The 18565-nt window shown below is 48.4% G+C and overlaps 1 protein-coding gene across 1 annotated transcript in view; it reads right to left on the bottom strand.

Moving 5' to 3' along the window:
* The window catches only part of LOC139250087 (protocadherin-16-like), a 520410-nt gene that overhangs the window by 448111 nt on the left and 53734 nt on the right, over positions 1–18565 (bottom strand). The window contains exon 5 of the mRNA XM_070872662.1: positions 1705–1941. Within this exon, the coding sequence (XP_070728763.1) occupies positions 1705–1941 (237 nt within the window). The remainder of the gene's footprint in view (positions 1–1704; positions 1942–18565) is intronic.

Raw genomic sequence — 18565 nt, 5'->3', positions numbered from 1 at the left:
CTGAGAGTGACTGTTCCCAGTGTGAAGGGTCTGAGAGTGACCAATGCCCGGTGTGAAGGGTCTGAGAGTGACCGTTCCCAGTGTGAAGGTCTGAGAGTGACCAATGCCCAGTGTGAAGGGTCTGAGAGTGACCGTTCCCAGTGTTAAGGGTCTGAGAGTGACCGTTCCCAGTGTGAAGGATCTGAGAGTGACCGTTCCCAGTGAGAAGGGTCTGAGAGTGACCGTTCCCAGTGTGAAGGATCTGAGAGTGACCGTTCCCAGTGTGAAGGGTCTGAGAGTGACCGTTCCCAGTGTGAAGGGTTGGAGAGTGACCGTTCCCAGTGTGAAGGGTCTGAGAGTGACCGTTCCCAGTGTGAAGGGTCTGAGAGTGACCAATGCCCAGTGTGAAGGGTCTGAGAGTGACCGTTCCCAGTGTGAAGGGTCTGAGAGTGACCGTTCCCAGTGTGAAGGGTCTGAGAGTGTCTGTTCCCAGTGTGAAGAGTCAGAGAGTGACCGTTCCCAGTGTGAAGGGTCTGAGAGTGACCAATTCCCAGTGTGAAGGTCTGAGAGTGACCGTTCCCTGTGTGAAGGGTCTGAGAGTGACCAGTGCCCAGTGTGAAGATCTGAGAGTGACCAATGCCCAGTGTGAAGGTCTGAGAGTGACCGTTCCCAGTGTGAAGGGTCTGTTAGTGACCGTTCCCAGTGTGAAGGTCTGAGAGTGACCGTTCCCAGTGTGAAGGGTCTGAGAGTGACCGTTCCCAGTGTGAAGGGTCTGAGAGTGACCGTTCCCAGTGTGAAGTGTCTGAGAGTGACTGTTCCCAGTGTGAAGTATCTGAGAGTGACCGTTCCCAGTGTGAAGGGTTGGAGAGTGACCATTCCCAGTGTGAAGGTCTGAGAGTGACCGTTCCCAGTGTGAATGTCTGAGAGTGACCAATGCCCAGTGTGAAGGTTCTGAGAGTGACCATTCCCAGTGTGAAGGGTCTGAGAGTGACCGTTCCCAGTGTGAAGGGTCTGAGAGTGACCGTTCCCAGTGTGAAGGGTCTGAGAGTGACCGTTCCCAGTGTGAAGAGTCAGAGAGTGACCGTTCCCAGTGTGAAGAGTCAGAGAGTGACCGATGCCCAGTGTGAAGGTTCTGAGAGTGACCGTTCCCAGTGTGAAGGGTCTGAGAGTGACCGTTCCCAGTGTGAAGGTCTGAGAGTGACCGTTCCCAGTGTGAAGAGTCAGAGAGTGACCGTTCCCAGTGTGAAGAGTCAGAGAGTGACCGATGCCCAGTCAGGGGACAGCTGTTGATAATTTTGCTGTGCCTGTTTGCAGCTCCTCGAGGCCCGTCTCTTGGTCCTTTATTTGCCCGGTTACTCTCGCCCTTTGGTCTCCCATGTTCATCGCTTTTGCCGTTTAATCGCTCCTCCCCTCCACCAATCACAGACCTTCCCTTTTGTTCTTTCCCTGCTCTTGAACTTGTTAAAACCTGTTACATCTCTAACGTTTCCAGATCTAACGAAGGGTCATCGACCTGAAACAGTGACTCTGTTTCTCTCTCCACAAACACTGCCTGACCTGCTGGGTTTTTGTACCATTTTTAGTTGATATTTCAGATCTCCAGCCTCTGCAGTATTTTGCTTCTGATAAGTTCGTGGAGTACCAGAGTTCAAAGGTGAATCTGCCCCCGTGGGCAGCACTGACCGTCCCTTGTCGAGGCAGGCATGTGCTGTACGGTTTGCTCACCTGGTGGGTTCACCGCTCTGACAGAACCGATACGAGAACCCCTCCGCACATCTTCAGGCACGGTGAAGAAGTATTGGGCTTGTTCGAAGAGTGGCGGCGAGACCAATCCCGAAACGATGCTGATATTCACCATGGCATTGACCGGTGACACGAGGCCGCCTGCGTCCCGTGCAGAGATGACCAGCCGCTGCACCGTGTCCGCTTTGCCGTGTAGTGGAGTGGCAAGTGAGAGAACTCCTGTGGGAGGCATTGATGGCACAGAGCTGAGATACTGGTCTGAAACTGGACTGAGCAATCACTGCCTCAACTCCGCTCCTCACACATGGATCCTGCTCACAACCCACACCCACACCCACAACCCTCACCGTAACCCTCACCGTAACCCACACCCTAACCCTCACCGTAACCCACACCGTAACCCACACCGTAACCCACACCCACAACCCTCACCCACAACCCTCACCGTAACCCTCACCGTAACCCACACCCACAACCCTCACCGTAACCCACGCCGTAACCCTCACCGTAACCCTCACCGTAACCCACACCGTAATCCACACCGTAACCCACACCCACAACCCTCACCGTAACCCACACCGTAACCCTCACCGTAACCCACACCGTAATCCACACCGTAACCCACACCCACAACCCTCACCGTAACCCTCACCGTAACCCTCACCGTAACCCTCACCGTAACCCACACCGTAACCCTCACCGTAACACTCACCGTAACCCTCACCGTAACCCTCACCGTAACCCACACCGTAACCCTCACCGTAACCCACACCGTAACCCTCACCGTAACCCTCACCGTAACCCACACCGTAACCCTCACCGTAACACTCACCGTAACCCTCACCGTAACCCTCACCGTAACCCACACCGTAACCCTCACCGTAACACTCACCGTAACACTCACCGTAACCCACACCGTAATCCACACCGTAACCCACACCCACAACCCTCACCGTAACCCTCACCGTAACCCTCACCGTAACTCACACTGTAACCCTCACCGTAACACTCACCGTAACCCTCACCGTAATCCACACCGTAACCCACACCCACAACCCTCACCGTAATCCACACCGTAACCCACACTGTAACCCTCACCGTAACCCTCACCGTAACCCACACCGTAACCCACACCCACAACCCTCACCGTAACCCACACTGTAACCCTCACCGTAACCCTCACCGTAGCCCACACCGTAATCCACACCGTAACCCACACCCACAACCCTCACCGTAACCCTCACCGTAACCCTCACTGTAACCCACACCGTAACCCACACCCACAACCCACACCGTAACCCTCACCGTAACCCTCACCGTAATCCTCACCGTAACCCACACCGTAACCCACACCCACAACCCACACCGTAACCCTCACCGTAACCCTCACCGTAATCCTCACCGTAATCCTCACCGTAACCCTCACCGTAACCCTCACCGTAACCCACACTGTAACCCTCACCGTAATCCACACCGTAACCCACACCGTAACCCTCACCGTAATCCACACCGTAACCCTCACCGTAATCCACACCGTAACCCTCACCGTAACCCACACCGTAACCCTCACCGTAACCCTCACCGTAATCCACACCGTAACTCACACCAACAACCCTCACCGTAACCCACACCAACAACCCCACACCAACAACTCAACATAACTCTCACCAAACCCTCTCCACACCCCTTGGGTTAAATCATTCAAATTTGGTCTGTGGTCAGGGACAGGAGGGTGTGACTGTGAGCGAGGGAGGTTTGGGGATCCAGGAGGTAGTGATGGAGGAGCCTCGGCCCTTGCTCTTGTCCAACAGGTTCGAGGCTCTTGCTCCCTGTGTGGATGAGAGCAGGGACTGCAGGGAGGATGATCAAACTGACCACAGCACCGGGGTACAGGGGGCCATTCAAGTGGGGCAGTAAAAAGAAAGGTTGTAGTGGTAGGGGACAGTATCATTAGGGAGATAGATACTGTTCTCGGCAGCCGAAAGCGTGAGTCCCGAAGGCTGTGTTGCCCGGTGTCAGGGTAAGGACATCTCCTCTGGGCAGGAGAGGAACTTGGAGTGGGAGGGGGAAGATCCAGTTGTCGTGGTCCATGTGGGTACCAACGACATAGATAGGACAAAGAAAGAGGTCCTGCTGAGAGAGTGTGAGCAGTTAGGGGCTAAATTAAAAAGCAGGACCATAAAGGTGAATTTATAATGGGAAACAAAGAAATGGCAGACCAATTGAACAAATACTTCAGTTCTATCTTCACGAAGGAAGACACAAATAACCTTCCGGAAATAATAGGGGGGAGGAACTGAAGGATATCCTTATTAGGCGGGAAATTGTGTTGGGGAAATTGATGGGATTGAAGGCCGATAAATCTCCGAGGCCTGATAGTCTGCATCCCAGAGTACTTAAGGAAGTGGCCCTAGAAATAGTGGATGCATTGGTGATCATTTTCCAACAGTCTATCGACTCTGGATCAGTTCCTATGGACTGGAAGGTAACTAATGTAACACCACTTTTTAAAAAAGGAGGGAGAGAGAAAAAGGGTAATTATAGACCAGTTAGCCTGACATCAGTAGTGGGGAGAATGTTGGAATCAATTATTAAGGATGAAATAGCAGCACATTTGGAAAGCAGTGACAGGATCGGTCCAAGTCAGCATGGATTTATGAAAAGGAAATCATGCTTGACAAATCTTCTGGAATTTTTTGAGGATGTAACGAGTAGAGTGGACAAGGGAGAACCAGTGGATGTGGTGTATTTGGACTTTCAAAAGGCTTTTGACAAGATCCCACACAAGAGATTGGTGTGCAAAATCAAAGCGCAAGGTATTGGGGGTAATGTACTGACGTGGATAGAGAACTGGTTGACAGACAGGAAGCAGAGAGTCGGGATAAATGGGTCCTTTTCAGAATGGCAGGCAGTGACTAGTGGGGTGCCGCAGGGCTCAGTGCTGGGACCCCAGCTATTTACAATATACATTAATGATTTAGATGATGGAATTTTGTGTAATATCTCCAAGTTTGCAGACGACACTAAACTGGGTGACGGTGTGAGCTGTGAGGAGGATGCTAAGAGGCTGCAGAGTGACTTGGACAGGTTAGGTGAGTGGGCAAATGCATGACAGATGCAGTATAATGTGGATAAATGTGAGGTTATCCATTTTGGGGGCAAAAACGCGAAGGCAGAATATTATCTGAATGGCGGCAGATTAGGAAAAGGGGAGGTGCAACGAGACTTGGTTCATCATGGTTCGTCACTCATTGAAAGTTGGCATGCAGGTACAGCAGGCAGTGAAGAAGGCAAATGGCATGTTGGCCTTCATAGCGAGGGGATTTGAGTACAGGGGCAGGGAGGTGTTGCTACAATTGTACAGGGCCTCGGTGAGGCCACACCTGGAGTATTGTGTACAGTTTTGGTCTCCTAACTTGAGGAAGGACATTCTTGCTATTGAGGGAGTGCAGCGAAGGTTCACCAGACTGATTCCCGGGATGGCGGGACTGACATATCAAGAAAGACTGGATCAACTGGGCTTATATTCACTGGAGTTCAGAAGAATGAGAGGGGATCTCATAGAAACGTTTGAAATTCTGATGGGTTTAGACAGGTTAGATGCAGGAAGAATGTTCCCAATGTTGGGGAAGTCCAGAACCAGGGGTCACAGTCTAAGGATAAGGGGTAAGCCATTTAGGACCGAGATGAGGAGAAACTTCTTCACTCAGAGAATTGTGAACCTGTGGAATTCTCTACCACAGAAAGTTGTTGAGGCCAATTCACTAAATATATTCAAAAAGGAGTTAGATGTAGTCCTTACTACTCGGGGGATCAAGGGGTATGGCGAGAAAGCAGGAATGGGGTACTGAAGTTGCATGTTCAGCCATGAACTCATTGAATGGTGGTGCAGGCTAGAAGGGTCGAATGGCCTACTCCTGCACCTATTTTCTATGTTTCTATGTTTCTATGTTTCCTAATCTGAGTAAGGATGTTCTTGCTATTGAGGGAGTGCAGCGAAGGTTCACCAGACTGATTCCAGGGATGGCGGGTCTGATATATGAGGAGAGACTGGATCAACTGGGCCTGTATTCACTGGAGTTTAGAAGGATGAGAGGGGATGTCATAGAAACATATAAAATTCTGATGGGTTTAGACAGGTTAGATACAGGAAGAATGTTCCCGATGTTGGGGAAGTCCAGAACCAGGGGACACAGTCTAAGGATAAGGGGTAAGTCATTTAGGACCGAGATGAGGAGAAACTTCTTCACTCAGAGAGTTGTTAACCTGTGGAATTCCCTGCCGCAGAGAGTTGTTGATGTCAGTTCATTGGATATATTCAAGAGGGAGTTAGATATGGCCCTTACGGCTAAAGGGATCAAGGGGTATGGAGAGAAAGCAGGAAAGGGGTACTGAGGGAATGATCAGCCATGATCTTATTGAATGGTGGTGCAGGCTCGAAGGGCTGAATGGCCTACTCCTGCACCTATTTTCTATGTTTCCATGTTTCTAATCACTGGACTACTTCCTGAGCCATGAGCAAAGTTGCATAGAGTAAATAAGATCAGAGAGCTAAACTCGTGGCCCAAAGACGGGTGTGGGAGAAATGGGTTTTGGTTCCTGGGGCACTGGAAGCCAGTACTGGGGGAAGAGGGAGCTGTTCTGTTGGGATGAGCTTCACTTAGACCATGCTGGGACTCGGGTCCTGACAAATCAAATGACTTGGGCTGCAGAGAGGGCTTTAAACTAAATAGTGAGGGGGAGGGATCAGCTCAGCGGAAATGTAAAAAGTCAAAGAGAAAGGAGAAGGCAACAGAGCCGAGTAGTGATCGGGGTAATGATAACCAGAGTGTGACGGGAAGGGACAGAGTGTATAACCATGAGTGCATCAGAACCTGGGGTCAGAGTCGGGAAAATGGTTAAAGACAAAATTAAAAGCTCTATATCTGAACACACGCAGCATTCGTAACAAGATAGATAAGTTAACGGCACAAGTAGAAATAAATAGGTATGATGTGACAGCCATTACAGAGACGTGGTTACAAGGTGACCAAGGCTGGGAACTGAATATTCAGGGGTATCTGACATTTTGTAAGGATAGACAGAAAGGAAAAGGAGGTGTGGTAGCTCTGTAATAAAGGATGAGATCAGGTCAGTAGTGAAAAATTATATTGGCTCAGAAGATCAGGATGTAGAATCAGTTTGGTTGGAGATGAGAAATAAGAAGGGAAAGTCACTGGTGGGAGTAGTCTACCGGTCCCAAACACTAGCCACACTGAGTATAAATCAAGACATAATGGAGGCTTGTAATAAAGGTATAGCAATAATCATGGGCGATTTTAATCTTCATATTGATTGGATTAATCAAATTGGCAAAGGTAGCCTTGAGGAAGAGTTCATAGAGTGTATGTGGGATTGTTTCTTGGAACAATACATTGTGGAACCAACCAGGGAGCAGACTATCTTACATCTGGTAATGTGTAACGAGTCTGGATTAAGTAATGATCTCGTAGTGAAGGATCCTCTTGGGAAGAGTGATCATTGCGTGGTTGAATTTCAAATTCAGTTTGAGAGTGAGAAAGCTAGGTCTCAAACTAGTGTCCTGAACTTAAATAATGTAATTACAAAGGTATGAAGATAGAGTTGGTTAAAGTGGACTGGGAAATAGATTAAAGGGTAGGACTGTAGATAAGCAGTGGCAGACATCTAAGCAACTCTCAGCAAAGATATATTCCAGTGAGAAAGAAAGACTCGAAGAGAAGGATGAATCATCGCTGACTAACTAAGGAAGTAAAGGATGGTATCAAATTGAAAACAAAGGCATACAATGTTGTGAAGAACAGTGGTAGGCCAGAGGATTGGGAAACTTTTAGAAACCAGCAAAGCACAACTAAAAAAATGATAGAGAGAAGATAGTTTATGAGAGTGAACTAGCAATAAATATAAAAACAGTCAGAGCTTTAACAGGTATATAAAAAGGAAGAGAGGAGTTAAAGTAAACATTGACCCCTTTAGAGGATGAGACCGGGGAATTAAGAATGGGAACAGGGAACTGGCAGAGACTTTGAATACATATTTTGTGTCGGTCTTCAAGGTAGAAGACACTAAAAGCATCCCAATAGTTGATAATCAAGGGGCTATAGGGAAGGCAGAAATTAAAACAATCACTATCACTCGAGAAAGCGTACTAGACAAACTATTGGGACTAAAGGCGAACAGGTCCCCTGGACCTGATGGCCTGCATCCTAGGGTCTTAAAAGAAGTGGCTGCAGAGATAGTGGATGCATTGGTTGTAATCTGCCAACATTTCCTGGATTCTGGCGAGGTCCCAATGGATTGGAAAACCGCAAATGTAGGAAACTATAGACCAGTTAGTCTAACATCTGTGGTTGGGAAATTGCTGGAGTCCATTATTTAGGAAGTAGTAGTGGGACATTTAAAAAATCGTCATACAGTCAAGCAGAGTCAGTATGGTTTTATGAAAGGGAAATCATGTTTGACAAATTTTCTGGAGTTCTTTGAGGATGTAACGAACAGGGTGGATAAGGGGGAACCAGTGGGATGTGGTGTATTTGGATTTCCAGAAGGCATTCGATAAATTACCATATAAAAGGTTACTGCATAAGATAAAAGCTCACGGGGTTGGGGGTAATATATTAGCATGGATAGAGGATTGGCTAACTAACAGAAAACAGAGAGCCGGGATAAACGGGTCATTTTCCGGATGCCAAACAGTAACTAGTGGGGTGCCACAGGGATCGGTGTTGGGGCCTCAACTATTTACAATCTATATTAATGATTTGGATGAAGGGACCGAGTGTAATGGAGACAAGATTGCTGATGATACAAAGATGGGCGGGAAAGCAAATTGTGAGGAGGACACAAAAAATCTGCAAAGGGATACAGACAGGCTAAGTGATGGGCAAATATTTGGGAGGTGGAGTATAATGTGGGGAAATGTGAGGTTATCCACTTTGGCAGAAAAACTAAAAAAACAAATTATAATTTAAATGGGGAGAAATTACAACATGCTGAGGTGCAGAGGGACCTGGGGTCCTTGTGCATGAATCCCCAAAAGTTAGTTTGCAGGTGCAGCAGGTAATCAGGAAGGCGAATGGAATGTTGGCCTTCATTGCGAGAGGGATGGAGTACAAAAGCAGGGAGGTCCTGCTGCAACTGTACAGGGTATTGGTGAGGCCGCACCTGGAGCACTGCGTGCAGTTTTGGTCACCTTACTTAAGGAAGGATATACTAGCTTTGGAGGGGGTACAGAGACGATTCACTAGGCTGATTCCGGAGATGAGGGGGTTACCTTATGATGAGAGATTGAGTAGACTGGGTCTTTACTCGTTGGAGTTCAGAAGAATGAGGGGTGATCTTATAGAAACATTAAAATAATGAAAGGGATAGACAAGATAGAGGCAGAGAGGTTGTTTCCACTGGTCGGGGAGACTAGAACTAGGGGGCACAGCCTCAAAATACGGGGGAGCCAATTTAAAACCGAGTTGAGAAGGAATTTCTTCTCCCAGAGGGTTGTGAATCTGTGGAATTCTCTGCCCAAGGAAGCAGTTGAGGCTAGCTCATTGAATGTATTCAAGTCACAGATCGATAGATTTTTAACCAGTAAGGGAATTAAGGGTTACGGGGAGCGGGCGGGTAAGTGGAGCTGAGTCCACGGCCAGATCAGCCATGATCTTATTGAATGGTGGTGCAGGCTCGAAGGGCCGAATGGCCTACTCCTGCACCTATTTTCTATGTTTCTATGTTTCTATGATAGATTGAGTAGACTGGGTCTTTACTCGTTGGAGTTCAGAAGGATGAGGTGTGATCTTACGGAAACATTTTAAATAATGAAAGGGATAGACAAGATAGAGGCAGAGAGGTTGTTTCCACTGGTCGGGGAGACTAGAACTAGGGGGCACAGCCTCAAAATACGGGGGAGCCAATTTAAAACTGAGTTGAGAAGGAATTTCTTCTCCCAGAAGGTTGTGAATCTGTGGAATTCTCTGCCCAGGGAAGCAGTTGAGGCTAGCTCATTGAATGTATTCAAGTCACAGATAGATAGATTTTTAACCAATAATGGACTGTGAAGACCAAAGCAAAATAATTGTTTAAGGTCTCAGCCATTTCCACATTTCCCATTATTAAATCCCCCTTCTCATCTTCTAAGGGACCAACATTTATTTCAGTCACTCTTTTCCGTTTTATATATCGGTAAAAGCTTTTACTATCTGTTTTTATGTTTTGCGCAAGTTTATTTTCGTAATCTATCTTTCCTTTCTTTATTACTTTCTTAGTCATTCTTTGCTGCCATTTAAAATTTTCCCAATCTTCTAGTTTCCCACTAACCTTGGCCACCTTATAAGCATTGGTTTTTAATTTGATACTTTCCTTTATTTCCTTGGTTATCCACAGCTGGTTATCCCTTCTCTTACCGTACCTTCTTTTTCACTGGAATATATTTTTGTTGAGCACTATGAAAGAGCTCCTTAAAAGTCCTCCACTGTTCCTCAATTGTGCCACCGTTTAGTCTGTGTTTCCAGTCTACTTTAGCCAACTCTGCCCTCATCCCACTGTAGTCCCCTTTGTTTAAACATAGTACGCTCGTTTGAGACACTACTTCCTCATCCTCAATCTGTATTACAAATTCAACCATACTGTGATCACTCATTCTGAGAGGATCTTTTACTAGGAGATCATTTATTATTCCTGTCTCATTACACAGGACCAGATCTAAGATAGCTTGCTCCCTTGTAGGTTCTGTAACATACTGTTCTAAGAAACAATCCCGTATGCATTCTATGAATTTCTCCTCAAGGCTACCCCGTGCAATTTGATTTGACCAATTGATATGTAGGTTAAAATCCCCCATGATTACTGCTGTTTAGGTAGAGTGTTTTTATACTAGTTTTTAAACCATCATTTTTAGTTTTGACCCCTTCTGCAGCCCCTTTATATTCATACATATTGTCCCTTCCTATCACCTTGTGGTTTACACTTACCCCAGTGCTACTCTGCTCTGTTGCCTCCTGCCTTTTGCATTCTTTCTTGGGGTCCTGTTCATCTGAGCTCTCACCCACTCGAACTGGCTCAGAACCCTCTCCTGGGTTCCGAATACTCCTCGTATTGAGGCACCGAGCTTTCATGCTTGCCTTTTTATTACACTTTGACCCTTTAGAATTTTGCTGTACAGTGGCCCTTTTTGTTTTTTGCCTTGGGTTTCTCTGCCCTCCACTTTTCCTCATCTCCTTTCTGTCTTTTGCTTTTGTCTCCATTTTGTTTCCCTCTGTCTCCCTGCATTGGTTCCCATCCCCCTGCAATATTAGTTTAACTCCTCCCCAACAGCACTGTCCCCCTGGGAGTTATGGGGAGTGGGCGGGTAAGTGGAGCTGAGTCCACGGCCAGATCAGCCATGATCTTGTTGAATGGCGGAGTAGGCTCGAGGGGCTAGGTGGCCTACTCCTGTTCCTAATTCTTATGTTCTTATGATCTTATCGAAACATATAAGATTAAGAGGGGGCTTGACAAGGTGGATGCAGAGAGGATGTTCCCACTGATGGAGGAGACTAGAACTAGGGGGCATGATCTTAGAATAAGGGGCCACCCATTTAAAACTGAGATGAGGAGGAATTTTTTCTCTCATGGGTTGTAAATCTGTGGAATTCTCTGCCCCAGAGAGCTGTGGAGGCTGGGTCATTGAATATATTTAAGGTGGAGATAGACAGATTTTTGAGCGATAAGTGAATAAAGGGTTATGGGGAGCGGGCGGGGAAGTGGAGCTGAGTCCATGATCAGATCATCCAGGATCTTATTAAATGGCGGAGCAGGCTCGAGGGACCGTATGGCCGACTCCTGCTCCTATTTCTTATGTTCTTTCTCTCTAACATGTTCGTCAATGTTGACTCACGTCGTGGCCTCAGTGACGAGAGTGTGTCTGCCGCTCTCTGACGTAAACCCCGTCTCAACCCCAATACCCTTGCACCAGTGTGCTCATCTCCAACTATTTAGTTAAGGTTTATATCAGCTGATCATTGCCTCACAACATGATCTGAGGAGTAGGAGGAGGGCAACCAGCGCCTCGAGCCTGTGCCGTCATTTAATTAACTCATGGCTGATCAGTATCTCAACTCCATCTACCCGCCTTTGTTAATGGGCAGGCTGAGGGGGAGGGGCGAGGGGGCGAGGGGAGGGGGCGATGGGAGGGGGAGAGGGGAGGGGGTAAGGGGAGGTGGTGATGGGAGGGGGAGGGGCAAGGGGAGGGGGAGGGGGTGAAGGGCGGACAGAGGAAGAGGGGGCAAGTGGAGGGGGAGGGGGCGAGGGGATAGGCTGAGGGGGAGGGGCGAGGGGAGGGGGAGTGGTGAGGGGAGGGGGAGGGGCGGACTGAGGGGGAGGATTGAGGGGAGGGTAGGGGCGAGGGGATGGGGAGGGGTGGGCTGAGGGGGAGGGGCGAGGGGAGGGGGAGGGGCGGGCTGAGGAGGAGAGTTGAGGGGAGGGGGAGGGGCGAGGGGAGGGGGAGGGGCGGGCTGAGGGGGAGGCCAGAGTATCGATAATCAGCCCTCTTGTACGAAGGACATAGTCACTGAGGATGGAAGCTAGACAGTGAGACCCTTCCCCTCCAGACTGTTTCCCCCCCCCCAACCCGGGACAGTGGGACCCTCCCCACCCCCTCGGACTGTTCCCCCCCCCCGGACTGTTCCCCCCCCCCGGACAGTGGGACCCTCCCCCACCCCCTCCAGACTGTCTCCCCACCCCAACCCGGGACAGTGGGACCCTCCCCACCCCCTCGGACTGCTCCCACCCCCTCGGACTGTCCCCCCCCCCGGACAGTGGGACCCTCCCCCCCAACCCGGGACAGTGGGACCCTCCCCACACCCTCGGACTGTTCCCCCCCCCTCGGACTGTCCCCCCCCCTCCCTGGACAGTGGGACCCTCCCCACCCCCTCGGACTGTTCCCCCCCCCCCCGGACAGTGGGACCCTCCCCCACCCCCTCGGACTGTCCCCCCCCCTCCCTGGACAGTGGGACCCTCCCCACCCCCTCAGACTGTTCCCCCCCCCCCTCGGACTGTCCCTCCTCCCCCGGACAGTGGGACCCTCCCCCACCCCCTCAGACTGTCCCCCCCCCCCCCTCGGACTGTCCCTCCCCCCCGGACAGTGGGACCCTCCCCCACCCCCTCGGACTGTTCCCCCCACCCCCGGACAGTGGGACCCTCCCCACCCCCGGACAGTGGGACCCTCCCCACCCCCTCAGACTGTTCCCCCCCCCCTCCCTGGACAGTGGGACCCTCCCCACCCCCTCAGACTGTTCCCCCCCCCCTCGGACTGTCCCTCCCCCCCGGACAGTGGGACCCTCCCCCACCCCCTCGGACTGCCCCCCCCCCCCGGACAGTGGGACCCTCCCCACCCCCGCACCGAATCGGTTCAATCGGTCGCCGTTCTCAGGCACTGTCGTGCTAACTTGGAACGGGAACCCCCTTGTATTTCCTCCGTCACACGCTCACAGGGAGAATTTAGTCCGTTATTTTTGCGACTTTTATTTTTGTAATTGTCCGCAGAGCTTCCTGTTGGACAAGGCAGAGTATTATTCCTGAAACCCGAACAATGACAGTACAATCTGATCCTCCGCCATTCTGTGACTGCAGGCACTGCACTGAACACGGAACAATGGGTGAGTGAAGTGCTTTCTGGCCAGGTGCCTCCTGCCAGTCGCTCCATGGTATAGCCACCAGCCTGAGCAGGAATCACAGTCCGGACAGACAGTCTGATTCGTCAGTGTCAGTGAGCACGGCTCTCCAACCATCACTGGTTGTGGGCTAGTTTTTCTTGAGCAGGAAATTACGAAAGGTACAAGGGGAGGAAGAGAGCCAGTTGTGCAGGATATATCCAGCAGTATTTATAACACACGTAATGCCACAGGGTAGTAATAGTCGGGGATTTTAACTATTCGAATATTGATTGGGACAAATTTAGCGTGAAGGGTATAGAGGATGCAGAATTCTTGAAATGCATTCAAGAGAACTTTTTTAGTCAGTATGTAGCAAGCCCAACATGAGAGGGGGGTGGTCTTTGATTTAGTTTTGGAGAATGAAGCTGGGCAGGTTGAAGGGGTATTAGTGGGAGAGCACTTGGGTGGCAGTGACCATAATTCAATCAGATTCAAGTTGCTTATGGATAAGGACAAGGATAGGCCTGGAATAAAAGTCCCAAATTGGGGAAAAGCTAATTTTGCTAAGTTAAGGAGTGATTTGGTCACAGTGGACTGGAAACAGCTACTTGTGGGTAAATCCGTGTAGGAACAGTGGGAGGCATTCAAGGAGGAGATCCGGAAGGCTCAGGCCAAACATGTGTCCTTAAAGAAAAAGGCTGGGCAAAGTAATTCTAGAGCCCCTTAGATGTCTAGGGACTTACTGGGGAGGATAAAGAAAAAAAGGGACACTTATGTCACATACTGACGGCTAAATAATATAGAATCGTTAGAGTAATATAGAAAGTGAAATTAAAAAGGATATTAGGAGTGCTAAGAGAGAGCACGAGAAATTTTTGGCCAGTAAAATTAAGGAAAACCCAAAGATGTTCTGTAAATATATTAAGTCAATAGGGTCTATTAGAGACCATGAGGGTAATGTTTGTGTGGAGGTGGAAGATGTTGGTATGGCTCTTAACGAATACTTGGCATCTGTTTTCACAAAGGAAAGGGGCAATGCAGATACTGCTATCGAGGAGGTGTGTGATATTCTGGATGAAATAAATATAGTGAGAGAGGAAGTATTAAGGGGTTTAACAGCTTTGAAAGTAGCTAAGTCCCCAGGCGCGGATGAAATGCATCCCAGGCTGTTGAGTGAAGTAAAAGAGGAAATAGCAGAGGCCTTGACCATCATTTTCCAGTCCTCTTTGGATCTGGGCATGGTGCCGGAGGATTGGAGGACTGCTGATGTAGGACCCTTGTTTAAGAAGGGAGAAAGGGATAGACCGAGTAATTACAGCCTAAACTCAGTGGTGGGAAAATTATTGGAGAAAATCCTTAGAAAGGCAAGGATTAATTAGCGACAGTCAGCATGGATTTGTTAAGGGAAGATAGTGTTTGACTAAACTGATTGAATTTTTTGAGGAGGTAACCAGGAGGGTCGATGAGGGCAGTGTGTAAGATGTAGTGTATATTGATTTTAGCAAAGCTTTTGATAAGGTCCCACATGGCAGACTGGTCACAAAGGTTAAAGCCCATGGGATCCAGGACAAAGTGGCAAGTTGGATCCAAAATTGGCTTGGAGGTAGGAAGCAAAGAATATAAGAAATAGGAGCAGGAGTCGGCCATTCGGCCCCTCGAGCCTGCTCCGCCATTTAATACGGTCATGTTGGGGAGGAGTTAAACTAATATGGCAGGGGGATGGGAATCAATGCAGGGAGATAGAGGGAAACAAAAAGGAGGCAAAAACAAAAGACAGAAAGGAGATGAGGAAAAGTGGAGGGCAGAGAAACCCAAGGCAAAGAACAAAAAGGGCCATTGTACAGCAAAATTCTAAAAGGACAGAGGGTGTTAAAAAAACAAGCCTCAAGGCTTTGTGTCTTAATGCAAGGAGTATCCGCAATAAGGTGGATGAATTAACTGTGCAAATAGATGTTAACAAATATGATGTGATTGGGATTACGGAGACGTGGCTCCAGGATGAGCAGGGCTGGGAACTCAACATCCAGGGGTATTCAACATTCAGGAAGGATAGAATAAAAGGAAAAGGAGGTGGGGTAGCATTGCTGGTTAAGGAGGAGATTAAGGCAATAGTTAGGAAGGACATTAGCTTGGATGATGTGGAATCTATATGGGTAGAGCTGCAGAACACCAAAGGGCAAAAAACGTTAGTGGGAGTTGTGTACAGACCTCCAAACAGTAGTAGTGATGTTGGGGAGGGCATCAAACAGGAAATTAGGGGTGCGTGCAATAAAGGTGCAGCAGTTATAATGGGTGACTTTAATATGCACATAGATTGGGCTAACCAAACTGGAAGCAATACGGTGGAGGAGGATTTTCTGGAGTGCATAAGGGATGGTTTTTTAGACCAATATGTCGAGGAACCAACTAGGGGGGAGGCCATCTTAGACTGGGTGTTATGTAATGAGAAAGGATTAATTAGCAATCTCGTTGTGCGAGGCCCCTTGGGGAAGAGTGACCATAATATGGTGGAATTCTGCATTAGGATGGAGAATGAAACAGTTAATTCAGAGACCATGGTCCAGAACTTAAAGAAGGCTAACTTTGAAGGTATGAGGCGTGAATTGGCTGAGATGGATTGGCGAATGATACTTAAGGGGTTGACTGTGGATGGGCAATGGCAGACATTTAGAGACCGCATGGATGAACTACAACAATTGTACATTCCTGTCTGGCATAGAAATAAAAAAGGGAAGGTGGCTCAACCGTGGCTATCAAGGGAAATCAGGGATAGTATTAAAGCCAAGGAAGTGGCATACAAATTGGCCAGAAATAGCAGCGAACCTGGGGACTGGGAGAAATTTAGAACTCAGCAGAGGAGGACAAAGGGTTTGATTAGGGCAGGGAAAATGGAGTATGAGAAGAAGCTTGCAGGGAACATTAAGACGGATTGCAAAAGTTTCTATAGATATGTAAAGAGAAAAAGGTTAGTAAAGACAAATGTAGGTCCCCTGCAGTCAGAATCAGGGGAAGTCATAACGGGGAACAAAGAAATGGCGGACCAATTGAACAAGTACTTTGGTTCGGTATTCACGAAGGAGGACACGAACAACCTTCCGGTTATAAAAGGGGTCGGGGGGTCTAGTAAGGAGGAGGAACTGAGGGAAATCCTTATTAGCCGGGAAATTGTGTTGGGGAAATTGATGGGATTGAAGGCCGATAAATCCCCAGGGCCTGATGGACTGCATCCCAGAGTACTTAAGGAGGTGGCCTTGGAAATAGTGGATGCGTTGACAGTCATTTTCCAACATTCCATTGACTCTGGATCAGTTCCTATGGAGTGGAGGGTAGCCAATGTAACCCCACTTTTTAAAAAAGGAGGGAGAGAGAAAACAGGGAATTATAGACCGGTCAGCCTGACATCGGTAGTGGGTAAAATGATGGAATCAATTATTAAGGATGTCATAGCAGTGCATTTGGAAAGAGGTGACATGATAGGTCCAAGTCAGCATGGATTTGTGAAAGGGAAATCATGCTTGACAAATCTTCTGGAATTTTTTGAGGATGTTTCCAGTAGAGTGGATAAGGGAGAACCAGTTGATGTGGTATATTTGGACTTTCAGAAGGCGTTCGACAAGGTCCCACACAAGAGATTGATGTGCAAAGTTAGAGCACATGGGATTGGGGGTAGTGTACTGACATGGATTGAGAACTGGTTGTCAGACAGGAAGCAAAGAGTAGGAGTAAATGGGTACTTTTCAGAATGGCAGGCAGTGACTAGTGGGGTACCGCAAGGTTCTGTGCTGGGGCCCCAGCTGTTTACACTGTACATTAATGATTTAGATGAGGGGATTAAATGTAGTATCTCCAAATTTGCGGATGACACTAAGTTGGGTGGCAGTGTGAGCTGCGAGGAGGATGCTGTGAGGCTGCAGAGCGACTTGGATAGGTTAGGTGAGTGGGCAAATGCATGGCAGATGAAGTATAATGTGGATAAATGTGAGGTTATCCACTTTGGTGGTAAAAACAGAGAGACAGACTATTATCTGAATGGTGACAGATTAGGAAAAGGGGAGGTGCAAAGAGACCTGGGTGTCATGGTACATCAGTCATTGAAGGTTGGCATGCAGGTGCAGCAGGCGGTTAAGAAAGCAAATGGCATGTTGGCCTTCATAGCAAGGGGATTTGAGTACAGGGGCAGGGAGGTGTTGCTACAGTTGTACAGGGCATTGGTGAGGCCACACCTGGAGTATTGTGTACAGTTTTGGTCTCCTAACCTGAGGAAGGACATTCTTGCTATTGAGGGAGTGCAGCGAAGGTTCACCAGACTGATTCCCGGGATGGCGGGACTGACCTATCAAGAAAGACTGGATCAACTGGGCTTGTATTCACTGGAGTTCAGAAGAATGAGAGGGGACCTCATAGAAACATATAAAATTCTGACGGGGTTAGACAGGTTAGATGCAGGAAGAATGTTCCCAATGTTGGGGAAGTCCAGAACCAGGGGTCACAGTCTAAGGATAAGGGGTAAGCCATTTAGGACCGAGATGCGGAGGAACTTCTTCACCCAGAGAGTGGTGAACTTGTGGAATTCTCTACCACAGAAAGTTGTTGAGGCCAATTCACTAAATATATTCAAAAAGGAGTTAGATGAGGTCCTTACTGCTAGGGGGATCAAGGGGTATGGCGAGAAAGCAGGAATGGGGTACTGAAGTTGAATGTTCAGCCATGAACTCATTGAATGGCGGTGCAGGCTAGAAGGGCCGAATGGCCTACTCCTGCACCTATTTTCTATGTTTCTATGTTTCTATGACTGATCCGATTATGGACTCAGCTCCATTTCCCCGCCCACTCCCCATAATCCCTTATCGTTAAGAAACTGTCTATCTCTGTCTTAAATTTATTCAATGTCCCAGACTCCACAGCTCTCTGAGGCAGCGAATTCCACAGATTTACAACCCTTTGAGAGAAGAAATTCCTCCTCATCTCAGTTTTAAATGGACGGCCCCTTATTCTAAGACCATGCCCCCTAGTTCTAGTCTCCCCCATCAGTGGAAACATCCTCTCTGCATCCACTTTGTCAAGCCCCCTCAGAATCTTACACATTTCGATAAGATCACCTCTCATTCTTCTGAATTCCAATGAGTAGAGGCCCAACCTCCTCAACCTTTCCTCATAAGTCAACCCCCTCATCTCCGGAATCAACCGAGTGAACCTTCTCT

This window comes from Pristiophorus japonicus, unplaced genomic scaffold (genome assembly GCF_044704955.1).
Source record: "Pristiophorus japonicus isolate sPriJap1 unplaced genomic scaffold, sPriJap1.hap1 HAP1_SCAFFOLD_347, whole genome shotgun sequence".
Classification (NCBI taxonomy): domain Eukaryota; kingdom Metazoa; phylum Chordata; class Chondrichthyes; family Pristiophoridae; genus Pristiophorus; species Pristiophorus japonicus.
Note: the sequence above shows the minus strand (reverse complement) of the source record. Positions and strands in the feature narration are given on the sequence as shown.